The sequence below is a fragment of the Melitaea cinxia genome, chromosome 19, assembly GCF_905220565.1.
Source record: "Melitaea cinxia chromosome 19, ilMelCinx1.1, whole genome shotgun sequence".
Taxonomy (NCBI): Eukaryota; Metazoa; Arthropoda; class Insecta; order Lepidoptera; family Nymphalidae; genus Melitaea; species Melitaea cinxia.
This window is the reverse complement of record NC_059412.1, coordinates 13,208,476-13,222,871: the sequence shown is the minus strand read 5'-3', so window position 1 is coordinate 13,222,871 and position 14,396 is coordinate 13,208,476. Positions and strand designations below refer to the sequence as shown.

The window sequence follows — 14,396 nt, the reverse complement described above, 5'->3', positions numbered from 1 at the left end:
AATAGCAAAATTATGCGTTATTTTCGAATGTTTACGTTAACTTCACTCATTATAATAGTAGTAAAGTATCCGAAACGTTGGTCATCTAAAAAAGCTTATAAACTGCGGTAAAATTCAAAAACTTGTTTCATTATACAGCAAGATTTATTCAAATTTTTATAAAAATCTACTTTCCTTTTACCCGAAAATACTTATTCAAAGTAAAAAAAAATTGATACGTCAGTTGCGTCGTTTTTATACGAGCGCCCTAAATGTATTTAATGGACGGCATTACACGACCGCTAATATTACCGAACAAAACATCAATTAACAAACTCGCCTGTGTTTACCGAAGCTTTGGATGCCATTCTTTATAATTAGAGTGAAAAGGAAAAAACCAACGTGCTTATTTTTAAACATTTTTACCTTTTTGAAAATATATTTTAAACTATTTATGGTATGGGATTCAATTGATAAGACCGGAAAACTTGGTGATCGTGTTATAACTTTAAGCTGTTAGCAATTTATGGAATACTTAGATCTAAATTTCTAATTCGAATATTGCTAAACTTCGTAAGGTAGTATAATAATTACAATAACTAAAGGAAATGTTTCCTAGGTTAAGTGTCTCAAAAGTCATTTTGAGGCGTCAATAAATGTTCAATTATTTTCTATCCCACTGTTATGTCCATATTTTAAAACATATATAACGATATTAGATAAGATACTAATATCTTCTTGATAAAAGAAGTTTTTGGTTATCAGTGGGACACAATTATAATATTACATTCCTGTGTAATTTGCCGAAACAGTTATAATTGTATTGTTAGCCTATGAAAATACTATTGTCATAGGCTAACAATATTAATCAATATTGCCATATTGATTAATATTGTTAGCCAATCTTTCTCTGTATTTGGTACAGAGGCCGGGCTCTGCAGTGCGATATTTACAAGCTTTTATCATAAAATAAAAGTGTATGTGTACTTATGTACGCATATCACACGTAAGAAGTTGGCTAGCTAACTTCAGGATGTCGGCTTATTTTTGACGGTGTGCGCGCGCATCATAAAAATTTACTCTCATCATTTTTCTCTAACGCGCCAAAAAATATATAACTAAAATAAACAATTTTTATTCTATCCACTGTTAAGTCCAAGTATATGAAAGTATATGAAAAAGTATCACTAGAAAGTGTTAATTAAATACATTATTATCTCTTTATTTTATGTCTTTTTTATTACGTAGAAGTGCCTTATCGCTGCAATCCGATATTTATCTTCTATGTAGCTACGAAATTTTATTATGAAATACCCAATTCTAATTTTGTATAAATCCATTTATAGTCATGCATTCTTTATAAAAGTTCTGATATTAACTCCAAGAAATATTTTCACATACAACAATCTTAAAATTACATTATATAGTTAATTTCATACAGCAAACAACAAATATCAAAGACATTAAATAACCGAGGAAACTCATTACAGAAGTACAAACCAAGTCGCCATAGCAGTGCGTCAAATTATTACTGCAGAAGCAATTTTATAGTAAAGTAAATAGTTACTGTCTCGCTTTTTCATTAGCGTTAGACAAAGACAAATAATGTCCGTGCCTTGCGTCCTAAGCAACAAGGAACATTCATTACTCTAGGTTTACTCAAGTAATGGTGTATCTAAAAGTTTTATTCGGTCCGGTCATCTGTTTTTCTGTGATTTGTAGAACATTGAACGGATTTAAGATGCAACTGCAGTACAGTATTGTGTTTTAGTGTAGGGATTCTTAGACCGATATTGTTCATAGGTCATCTTGGTAATGACCTACTATTTTGGTTTGACAAAGAGGATTTGAGGAGAGGACATTTATTTGGGGAAAAATAATTTGAAACAAACATTTCTTGAAATGATTACTATCTGGAACGTCTAATAAACGTTTATGAAAGTAGGCCAGGCGAGGAATAATAAAATTTTATATTTGTAATTTAGATCTGACTGTCTTCTGTTAAAATTTAATTTCGTACTATTACATTTTGTAGTTGCTCCTAATTGAGCAATCTATATATATAAAAAAAATGTTTGTCCATATGACCTTCATAGAATCGTAAACTATGCATCATGTCATTATCTTCAGCAAAGTGTTGTGCGTGAGCCCATAAAGGTTTCTGAGTTGGTACGACCAAAAAAAAGCGTAACAACGCGCGCAGGGTACTGCTAATTTCTTACAAATTTATATTCGTGCTCGTATAAGCGATACAACCTTATTGTTATGTATATAATTTTGTCCCTTTAAGTTGTATAAAAGTGTTTAAGTTCGTATGCAAAATATATTTTTTACTATTAAACTACTTGAACTTTAATATGAATGCTTTAAATGATAAATGTGAACTGCTACGCCACGATAACTGGATGCTGACAAGTTTCCTCAAAGCTTTAAACACGTTACTATGTAGCGAAGTTTTAATTTAAGCGATCTTAAATTAAACAACCTTAATGGAAGACTTTAGCTAGCAAAGCATCTCGACAAAGACTGGATTGCTAAGATTAAACACTAACCATTGCGTTGAAACTGCTCTTGCTTTCGCGTGATTAAATTTTAAGCATTTTATTTCTTTATTATTTAACTGAACCAAATTATTTAAACGAAAAAATTAATAAGTCTAAGCGTCATTTTTATGAAATATCTTTTTAACAATTTAATAATTATTATATTTTATATTACAATATTTAGACTTTAGTAAAGAAGAAAGCATGTTATCTACAGAATAAGTATCCTAGGTAATAAAAATGCTGCTTATAATATCCATGCGGAGGTAGTTACGGGCAAAAGCTAGAATAAACGTAAAGCATAATATATTTAAAAAAAAAGGCACCGATAACTTAGAAGCCATGGATGATGTTGATTAATAAATATTTATACTTTTTAATTAATATAATTCATCGAAACACTAAAGAAATCCTATAAATATGAGAAAATTTTAAAAATATATCATTGTCACTCTGTTCACGCATAAGGGAGACTTTTGGATTTTGAACGAAGGCTGGTGAAATGGCAATAAAATAGGTAAGGGTCGGGTAGGGGGATTAATAAAAAGGTATTTTCGCGTAATATTAAAAAAAGGAAAAACTCTTTGTCGTTTTTAACGTTCGGAAGTAGCGGAAACGGCTCTGAAATTTCTATGCTGTACAATTTTGCGTGTGATACGTAACAACACGTGCGTATGAAATTTATTTTTGAGACACCATCTTGATAATTTCCATACTTTTAGAATTATCGGAAAATATGTGTTATATTGTAAGTCATATACTTTGCGCAGTATGTTAAAAAGTTTGAAAAGTTTAATTTTCTTCGCCTTTCTGCTACAAAACTGCTAAATTATGCATTTAATTATTTAGAATAATGAAAAACCATAACCGCCAACCAACCTGAGGTTTTTTTCTTTTATAACATACACACGTTCATCTGTTACTAAGATAAGTAACTATGTTATAGGTAACAGCCGGTTGATATAGCTGTACATTTTTTGAAGTGAAAACTTCTTTGACCGCGTTGGGCACTTTTTGGTGGGGAAAAATCTTAAGGGCTCGCGTCACTGACATGCTCGTAGCAGTATATTTGTAGCTATATATAATAATATATATATTATAGCAGTATATCGGGTTGCGGGTTCGATACCCGCCTGAGTCTGGGTGTAATATTTGTATTTATATATGTATTATTTCTATGTATGTTTATCAAAAAAAATTCAGTTATAACAGTCGGCTGTTACCTGTAACACAAGCATTAAGTTGCTTACCATAGGAACAGACGACCGTGTGTGTATGTTATAATATATTTATTTATTTATACAGCTGACGTATTGTGCAACATTTTACACATAATTTTAATTCAAACATTATGAAATTTCAAATTTTAATACGAAACTTTTAAGTTCTGCTGTTCTGTTCTGTTTCTATGTGCAGTCTCTGTAACTGAATTTTTTTTACATAATATCACACTCACACTCGAGGCGAAAATCGAACCCCCAACCCCTAGAGCAGAAAGCAGGGTTGGTGAAAACTATGCCAACAGGCTAGTCAAATGTAAAAACTACATTAACTAAATCCGGTCTCAACAGAAAGGTAATTCTAGCTTAAAATATAGTTCTCACTTTATCATTACGAAATTCGGTACAACGAAATTCCATTTAGTCGAATACAAACGTACAAATAACAAAATTCATTAACGAACATTAAATTATTCTACCTAAAATCAGACGTGAGAAAGGACATCTGTGTTTTTATGCCTCTAAGCTATTTACGCCGACCCTCGTTATAAAAGTGTCACACACAAAGAACACAGTGACGTGCCGTGACCTCAGCCATTTACCGTGGACGATTTTTATAAAGCATTGGATAGAGTTCCGAATTTATTTTGTTGGAAATTTAATTGATTACAAAATATTTTTTTTCTAGTATGGTGCCTTGTAGGTTTTGTCTTTTGTGTGATCTTTTAGGTCGACCATTTTCTGTGGGGTAACTTGACTTAAATTAATCATCGAAAAAAGATTTTTTTTTTATAAAATTTGAAAAAATTATAACTCAGATGCTACTCGTCAGATATTGTTCAAATATTATTTGAAATATTTCATTATATGAACCATAATATACTTTTATTTAGAATTCTTCAAACCTTCATTGTTAATTTATCTTCAAACCTTCATTGTTAATTACTGTAACAAAAATATTATTGATCACTCGATTTCATACTTAGAGATAACAATCTGACATACTTTCTAACAAACCACTAACACGATTTTGAATAATTTACCGCTAACGAAGAATATTTATAAAGTTTAATGACCTCTCACGAAAGTGGGTAGTTTGAACTTTTGAAAATGCAAGAAATTGCTATAATCAGTGTCACAAAATAATATATATTTTAAAAATAGACTGTATCTATAGAATAGTATCAGAAAACACTAGATGACCTGGTAAACTTTACACCAAATTTTTTTTTCAATCTATCAATTTTTTGTAATTTTAATTAAATTTTTGGGATAGCTTCGTCGTTTATGCACCGATTTTGATAATTCTTTTTTGTTGGAAAAGAAATATCCAAAGTACCATGATAAGGAAACCAGGATCTGATGATGGAATCCCAGAGAAATCGGGGGAAATCCTCGAAAATCGTAGTGACGACTAGTGCGTTTGTTAATTTTTTTCGCCTACTTACGTTGTAGTTGTCGTAATTGAAGTCGGTTTTTTCCGTTTGGGAGCAAAAACAATTATCTCTTTGTTCTGATAATAATAGACACACAAAAAAATGTTTTGCAGGCGTTCGGGAGCTACCCGCGCACATATATTTCGGCTAATCATTTGTATGTATCAGATTTAACTTCTGATTTTATATAATAATCAAAAAAAAATTATGCATATCCTAGAAACTTCATTATCCTTCCGCTACTAGGTATATTCATACACATTTATAATTTTCAGACATGAAAATGTAGTCAGGAAACGTACACATCATAATTGATCGTCACAGAATCTAATTTCTAAAGATGCCTCGGTTTCAGGGGGGAACGTGCGTTGAATGTACGCAGTTAACACACACATATAGTTCACTTATATATCTAGATATTTACACCTTATTGCTCAAAGGGCATAACTACAGAAATATCGATTTGATTTTTTTGACGTTTTCACATTGCACTTTTTCCTTTAAAATTAAAAGGCGAGTTGCTGATTCATCCTGAAGCCGCTCTAACCATAGATATTTTAGATTTTGTTTTTAATATGGTAAAAGTATACACAGCATTTACAGCTTTCATAATTATACTTGTTTATTTGTTTTATGTTTCTTCCATAATCAACAATCCTACGCAAACCTTGAGTTAGAAATTTGAATAAATCAACACAAATTCGAATAAACACAAACGCATAGGCTGACATTGTATATTTTTATATTTACATCTATACAAGTATATTTTACTAACGTGATATATACATATACATAATATGTATATACATATATGTGTATGATACATAAATATGTATTTGTATGGTGTGTATGTATAATTGTATATAGACGTTAATATTATATTGATTTGACCAAACGTTATTATTATTTAAGAAATATTTTCTCTCTTATTTTTTATCACCTGACTCCGACAAAGCAAAAAGGAGGGTTATAATTTTAGCAGTCTAAGTATGTGTGTATTCATCTGTTCTCATCATATCTCCAAAACAAAAAAAAAAAACTAGTTATATTAAAAAAAACTCCCAAACTAGTCATATTTATACAAATAAGGTATCATTAGAAGCGTCTTAATTTTCCGCTGATTATAGTCTATATGAAGTCACAGTATATCGAATGCGGCGCCCTCTATAACACATAAAGTGACGTACTAACTTTATTTCGTCGTATTTTAGATTTCGGATTTTAGTTTCAACTTTTTTCTAGTTTGCCACTGTGTTTTTTTGTAATTTGATGTATAAAAAAGAATAAATAAATTAAATAGATTGCAAGCAAACCTCTTAAGTTTATAAAACGATGTCTATACTGGGATAGAGTACAAGTTACCGGTACCTTGACACGAGTAAGCAACTTTGGTTACTATATAATTTATACAACTAGACCACTAGATCGCTTTGACGGTTATTATCACCGCTCTACTAGTATGAAGCTTACCTTATACGCTTACCTTTTGCCTGCGGCTTTGCCGGTGTAGACACTATCGTCACCTTCCATTCGAGTATCAAATTTACATAAAGTCTATCAAGCGTGTTTATTTATGTCTGTTCTAAAGCTTACTTTTGAGGTTTTGCGTTTTTATTTTAAACTAGCTTCTGCCCGCGACTTCGTCCGCATGGAACAGTTTCTTTGGGCTAACTGGGAAAGCTCTCAAAAGAAAAAAAACCACGACTTGAAACATTATTTATTGGTGATCTACTCCTATCGGTCTTAGCGTGATGATATATAGCCTATAGCCTTCCTCGATAAATGGGCTATATAGCACTGAAAGAATTTTTCAAATGGGACCAGTATTTGAGATTGGCGCCTTCAAATGAACAAACAAACAAACAAACTCTTCAGCTTTATAATATTAGTATAGAATTATAGATGTAGAATAACATATGAACTTTCGTTCCTCGGATCAACTCTACTTTATTAGTATGGCCAAAAAAAATTATTCTGACCTGACCAGTCTGTCTCTAATCATTAGTCATTAGTCGTTCAAATAGGAGATAAAAAAATAGAAAAGACAGAAATAAAACAAACAGATAACCATTACAAGTGAGGAAATTAATAAGTAATAACAATTTATTTTGTTTTAAGTATTAGATTAAACTTGTAGGTAAGCTACTAAATGGTGAGCAGTTACAGTAGCGTAGCGTGCTGAGTAAATTGTGTCGAGAATTATTCGTTTATTTATGAATAATTATGAATAGAAAATAAACCCTTTTTTATTAACTTATCGAAGAAAAAAATTTTTTTTTTCAAATAAACAAAATAACGTAAAAAAATATTATTTAAAATATAGGACTTTAGCGTTATATGAGTTTGAGTTCAAAGTTTTAGGTTAAATTAATAATTAAATAAAATAATTGATAAATAATTACAAAATCATAAAAACTAAATGATAATCTGTTAAATATTTGTTTGTTTTTCACATTCAGTGCGTTACAGTAAAAAAAAGTATACCTTTAAATAAATACTACGTTGTGAAGAATACTAAGTTTATTTTTATATAGAACTAACTGACCGAGTTAACTTCGTACCCCCATTTTTTTTTCGGGAATATATCAATTTTTTTTTTTTAAATTTTGTTATCTAAACCTTATCTTAATAGTAAGGAACACAAAAAAAAAGATTTATACAAATTATAAAATTCATTTATAAATATACAGATTTATATTGTTACTAGATGTATCCCATTGTTTAACCCGCATTTGAATGCAAAAAACGTTCAACATATTATATAGCCCGGTAAATGCACTATCAAACACAACAAGGATGTTGCAGTTCGAACAAGACGTAGTTCCTGAAATTAGCGCGGAAATGTTGATGAAGATGTTCTTCAGCTTTATAATATTACAATAGATAATTAATTAGCAGGTTTCGTTGGATGTAGCATTACTATCGATGGATTATTCTCAATAATATCATCACCATCTATATCAGTATCGGCTAATGTAGTTCTTCGTTCTGGATTCTTCTTAATCAAAGTACAAGGCAAATCATCAAGATTAGACACAAAGGCCCATTTCTGATACAAGTTTGATGCTAACGATATAGTGTTATCAGCGGGTAATGAATCCAATGTCGTTGTTAAAAATTTCTCCTCAACCGTGTACCTAACCACGGCTTGAGCGTTTTTTTTCATCAAATATTTCATTCCTCATTTTTGCGTCTAAAGCTATCTCTAAAAATGTTGCCCATCTTGGCTTATAGTAATAGTGAATGAGTTCTGCCCATTGTTTGCAAGCGTAATCTGTTATTTCACCTTTCGGTCCCCATAGGGTTATCTGGTTGCGGGAATTTAATTCGTAAAAATATGAATCTATCGTCGTTGGCGCCATCCGTTTGGCGGAATCAACCCATTGACCAACTTTAAAATCGTCGTTTGTTGCCAGTATATTTTCCATATCTGTCATAGCGTCCAGAAATCTTGTTATTGTATAATTAAATATGATAGTATTGGAGAATCTATCTCTCGATAAATTAACGTACAGTTGGTCTATTCTGTATTGCAAAGCTTGTCTTGTTACGTCGACAACATCGTGTATAAATCCAGAAGAATCACAACTCTCACTAAAAATTAGTCCTTTCAGAGCGTCAAACAAGTCGCTACTTTTGTACCAAGCCCAGGGTCTTATTCGGAAACTGGGCCGACGCGTCACCACGTATTTCCCTCTCATTCGGTTAAGACCACTGAAATTGTATACGCTTTTCAATAAGTATTTCCAAGCTGTTGCTGTTGCATTGCATCCATATCTTCTTTCGGCGTAATCTTCAACCCATTTGTTCAAATCTTCAACAGGACCTAACCGCCAAGCACTTTCTAACATTAAATCGTAAACAACGTAGTTTTGATTAATCCCTTCAGGAGTTAGTCCTATTCCAAGCATTGTGCTATACACACGATTTCTTGTCTTGTAAACGTCCTCATTAATTGTTTGCATATTGCCAAACATTCCTAATGTTCCTCCGAAATTATGCAGCATGCACCAAATGAACGGTTGCCCGTAATACATTTCGTATAAGTCAAATTGTGGCGATTGCTCTGACTGCAAGTCGAGTATTAACATTCGTCCGTTTGGCACAGATGTCAGGAAGATTTTTACTCGCTTTAAAGGCCACAGCATAGTGTTATAAACGAACATCCAGTTTTGAAGAAGCCACACTGCGTCTTTATCCATTTCAGATATGGTGGAGAATATTGATTTAGCAGTTTCTTGTACCAGAGACGTAGACCACGGTTGTACTTCGACCTCATTAAAAGGATCCACCGTATAAATATTTCCGGTACTAGTTCCAGCCGTGATTTCCTTTAGGAACATTTTTCCTATTGTTTTAAATGCTGGCTCTTTTGGATCTATAAATAAATTGCAACAGTACTCAGAATCAAATCTGTTCCAAGTAGTAACATTGTATAAAGTCATATTAGGGAATATATTCTTAAATGCTCTCGGTACGTGGCCGTTGAACGCTGGAAAGACTGGTATCATACCAAGTTTGAACATAAGACCGACAATTTTATCCTGAATATCCCTTTGTTGGTCGTGCCAAGATTGAGGTAGTGGTCCGCCCCACCTATGAACGTTTCCCATACGAAGCCAGGCGAGGAAAGCCGGACCAGTGAAATGTTCCTTAATATCATCCTCTGACATACCTAATTGTCTGTAAATTCTCGCCCATGCAGCTTCTTGGGCAACAGGAGCCAACGCTAAGTTAATCCCATTTAATGCCATCCATTCTACATGCGACCGCCAGTCGTCTGTCTTCCACCACACAAAGCTATAAGACGCAGTACACACGTTCTGATAATAGCGGAATCTGTCATTAGCTATGACGACTTCATCAACATCCGGTAAAGGCGACGGTATAACAACCCTCTGAACTTGCCACGCTATTTGACACTTGCAGTATTTTTTAAGGTAGTAATTAAAACCCCACACCGCCGCTACTCCAGTACTCGCTCTGATGTGCAACTGACCATTTGTAGTTCGAAGTGAAAATACGTCTTTATGATTACTGAACATGATAGGATTTACCTCCACTTCAACATTGTTTAAATACTGACTGATGATGTTTAGGGCGGTATCTTGCTGTATTGCTGGTGAAAGTTTCGTTTGTAATTTCACCGGGTCCAAGTAATTCAAATTTATAGTTAATCCAGACGAAATTAAGCTGGCGATAATCGAGAGTACGTATAATTGCATCTTGCGATGTGTACACTCAACGTTCCGCGTATGAATGATAGGCGATGGATACTTTCATAATGACGAGTGACTGTTTACGTCTCGCTCGCGATAAAAGAAATTTGATGCCGTTAACAATTCATTGTCTTGAACCGTCTGGGACTTTGTTCAAGTCAATCTTTTTATCGTGTTGTAGTTATCTTGTTTAGGCGATATTAACGACAAATGTGTATAAAATATTGTCGGTACATGGCGATCAGTAAAATATTTTTAAATTATAATTGTACAAATATTTGATAGTTTGATAATAAAATTAATCGTAATAATAGTTGAAAATTATAAATAACTTTAAGTGATTTTACAATAATATATTTTATTGTAGCTGATCTTGATATACTTTCTGTTTATGTGTATTATTCTTCTCATTTAAAAAGTTTAATTGATGAAAATGCACATTAAATATTTTTGGAAAATATCTAATTTCTGATCGCTTTATAACAATATTTTTATCTACAATTTTATTTTTATCTACAGATTTTTCTAAAATCAAATTAAAATGAAAAAATAGTTTATTAATTAATAAACATACGATGACCCCGACGTGATTTGAACACGCAACCTTCTGATCTGGAGTCAGACGCGCTACCGTTGCGCCACGGAGTCGTGCCATGAAATGTTGTAAACAAGATACCAGTACTAAACAAATTTATACGACATAAATATCAATAGATAAATAAGACTGTATAGTTTTATGTCTGCCTTTTGCTTTTTAATAAAGTTTTAAAACAAAATAAATAAATAAATATCCTTGAACTAGTTAACCTGACAGACAACTGTTCTGTTTTGAGAACTGTCGAACAAGTGAAGTTCAAATAATCGTTATTTTCTTTTTGAATTTTTCCAATTTTTAATTTCATAAGAACACAAAGCAAAGTTTACTATAAGAAAACTAGAATATAATTCGCAAAAAGGAACTAGCTCAACCTTACATAAGATCGCGGCAAAATAACTAGTTATGTACAAGTTATGGCAGTGAATAAGGTAGGCAGAACTCCTGACGAGGGTTGGGGGTAGGCAACGCGCTTGCGATGCTTATGGTGTTGCAGGCGTCTATAGGTTTCGATAACCGCTTATTATCATGTGGACCGTACGCTTGTTTGCCGACCTAGTCGTATAAAAATAAACATTTGTAGACTAATAATGATATTTGTTTCCGGTTGCGCAGATTAAACACAGATCGCTTGCAGGAAAACGCAGATGGGTTAGATCAGGGATGTCAAAGATACGGCCCGCGATCGCAATGTGTCACAAAATTAACTTCTTTTATGAATCGTTGACTTCACTCGATTCCTCTACGGAAGTTTAAAAATGCGCACACTATATTTTTTTTACTTGAATCTGGCCCGCCTACTCATTCTAAATTAAATATATGATAGCCCTCTGCAAAATTGGGTTTGACACCCCTGGGCTAGATAATTGACGAAGAATCCAAGACACTCTCGTCACATGCCATTTGTTTTTATTCGCAAGTCTGTAGTATACCGCAATTACACTATAATCATATACGATTCTAGCTAATTAAATTAAAATAATGTTATTTAATTAACACATTTGAAAAAATAAAATCTTATTTTGTTATAAGTTGTACACCTGTGCTGACGCTAGACCATTTCCTTTGCCCTAAGGTTGCCTGGAAGAGATCGCTTTTTAGCTATAAGGCCGCCTTTTGTACCTAATGATAAATATTGTTAAAAAAATTCTGTCTTTTCTATGCAATATTTCTGTTTTTGGTGTACAATAAAGTGTATTATTATTATCTTAGTTTCTATCACTCCACTTAGGCCTATCACAGTCCACTGCTGGAAATAAGCCTCCCCAAGCTTGCGCCAAATATCCCGGTTTTTCGCAATCCTCATACAGCCACCACCGGTAATCTTACGTAGATCGTCGGTCCAGTGGGCCGAAGGGCGTCCTCTGTGTTTACCTTAGTTGGACATAAGAGTAACATTTTCGTATTTCATTATTCTATCCCTTAAAAGAGGTTTAAACAAGGTTAATATCGATCGTACCTACGATAATTGTGTAAAGGGATGCTTTGATATTTATTAAAAGCTTTATTAATACGACGTATTCATTATGAATTTAATTTAATATTACATTAGTAAATTGAAAATAAAGACCCGTGGTGATATTGAATAGAACATATCTTTCGCAGGGTTTAATTAAGGTATTTGAGTGTGTATGTGACGACTTCGAAATTTATCAATTATATGTATATATTTCAAAGCAGAATAGTCACGTCAATATTTCCATAGAATTTTGTTGCTTATGAAGAACCCTCTGACCCTCCCCAGGAGCCCTGGTCACCTTACTCACCACAGAAACACCACACTGTTGAAAGCAGTAATATTTAGCGGTGTTATTCTGTAAGTTTCGAGATCCTTCCCCAGTTAGGTTGCTCCAGATTTTTAACAGGATATTTCCTTCTGTTTCCTCCGTGAAATACATTCTACATTCCTTCTAAATAACTCGTACTTTTACGGTCTTCAAAATTCTATTGAGTTTGTAATCTCAACCGCACTATGCATTCTTCATGTCTTCTCTATTCTTCGTAATATTGGCAAAATCATTTGTGTTATGTTGGCACTATTGAAAGCCATTAATTTAAATGAACGAATGAATGAAAAAAAAACATGTTTTTTATTATCTCTGCTCACGCTAAACCACACCGCCGTGGAGGCTAAATAAAAAAGGTCTGATGGGAAACTTAGATTGTTGTTTCGAATTGGAAATAAAAATATTAGGAACGGTAAATGTGTTTTACATTGTCTGTGTCGTTATTTTAGGTTGTCGAGCTACTTAAGTCTAATTTATATTTTGTTTTTTGACTAATAGTACTGAGATTTTTCTATTTTTTACTATTGTGTAAAAAAAAAAAACAATCAAAATTATGCCTGTTGCAGCTGATGCAAATTTTATTTTTATATTTCATTTGTTATGCTGTTGAAACCTTGTATTAGTGTGCGAAAGTGTAAATAAATAAATAAATAAATAAAATTATAACTGTATAAATCTACAAAATGATATGAAAAAAAGCAGAGAATGATAAATCATAGATGGATTCAAATTAAAAGGTACAATTTGTGAAATGTATATCTTTTTGTCCTTCTTTTTAGGCTAGTTTATTTTAAAAAAATTTAACAATATTTATTTAATCTTCATATTTTGTTATAGTTATTGGTAATAATCATTTTTTTTTATCTCACTAGGTTGGCAAACAAGCGTACGGCTCACCTGATGGTAAGCGATTACCGTAGCTTATAGACGCCTGCAACACCAGAAGCATCGCAAGCGCGTTGCCGACCCAATCCCCAATCCCCCTAGGATTATACAAACATAATAACAACATAATTAATATTATAACAACAAAATTAACATTATAATTAAGTAAACATTACAGTAAATAATAACAAAACACGAGAACATTTTCACACAGTATTATTTAAGATGAAACTAAATTTACGTAAGATAAAATAAAATAAACATTTCTAAAGGCTCTTCGCTCTTCTAATCGTTTAAGCACTTTTGTCTTCAGTACCTAATTCACGTTAATCTTGTGATCAACGTAAAAACATCATGAAAAAAGAGTAATGTCTTGGAAGAAATTCCACAGCTATCTGCCGACGCTTAATGGAGCAACATGAAAGGGTAACCTGAATACTTCTGACAATGAAACGTTGATTAACGGAATCGATTAAATATATTCAAAAGATTTCTTGAATTTAAATATTGAGAGATTAAAAATGAATATATTTGAAACACAATAAATAAATCTATTCAGTGTTTAGACAACCGCTATTGGATGTTAGTTTTAATTTATTCTTAACTTTATTTTTGGTGCAAAATTATATATGTATAAGCCAAGCTAGCGTAAGACAAAATAGTAAGACCACAAAAAGATGAGCACCTTTAATCAGAAAATACTTACAATTTCATAATAATAATAATGTTAAC

General features: G+C 32.4%; 1 protein-coding gene and 1 non-coding gene across 2 annotated transcripts; both read right to left on the bottom strand.

The window, feature by feature from the left end:
• Positions 1-8,065: 8,065 nt before the first annotated feature.
• LOC123662784 (alpha-N-acetylglucosaminidase) lies at positions 8,066-10,403 on the bottom strand. The gene is given in 2 exon segments (XM_045597581.1): positions 8,066-8,338; positions 8,340-10,403. Coding segments are annotated over 2 exon segments (2,337 nt in total).
• A 570-nt stretch (positions 10,404-10,973) lies between these two features.
• Positions 10,974-11,045, bottom strand: Trnaw-cca. Its single transcript has one exon. It is a non-coding gene; the product is annotated as a tRNA-Trp (tRNA).
• Positions 11,046-14,396: the final 3,351 nt, after the last annotated feature.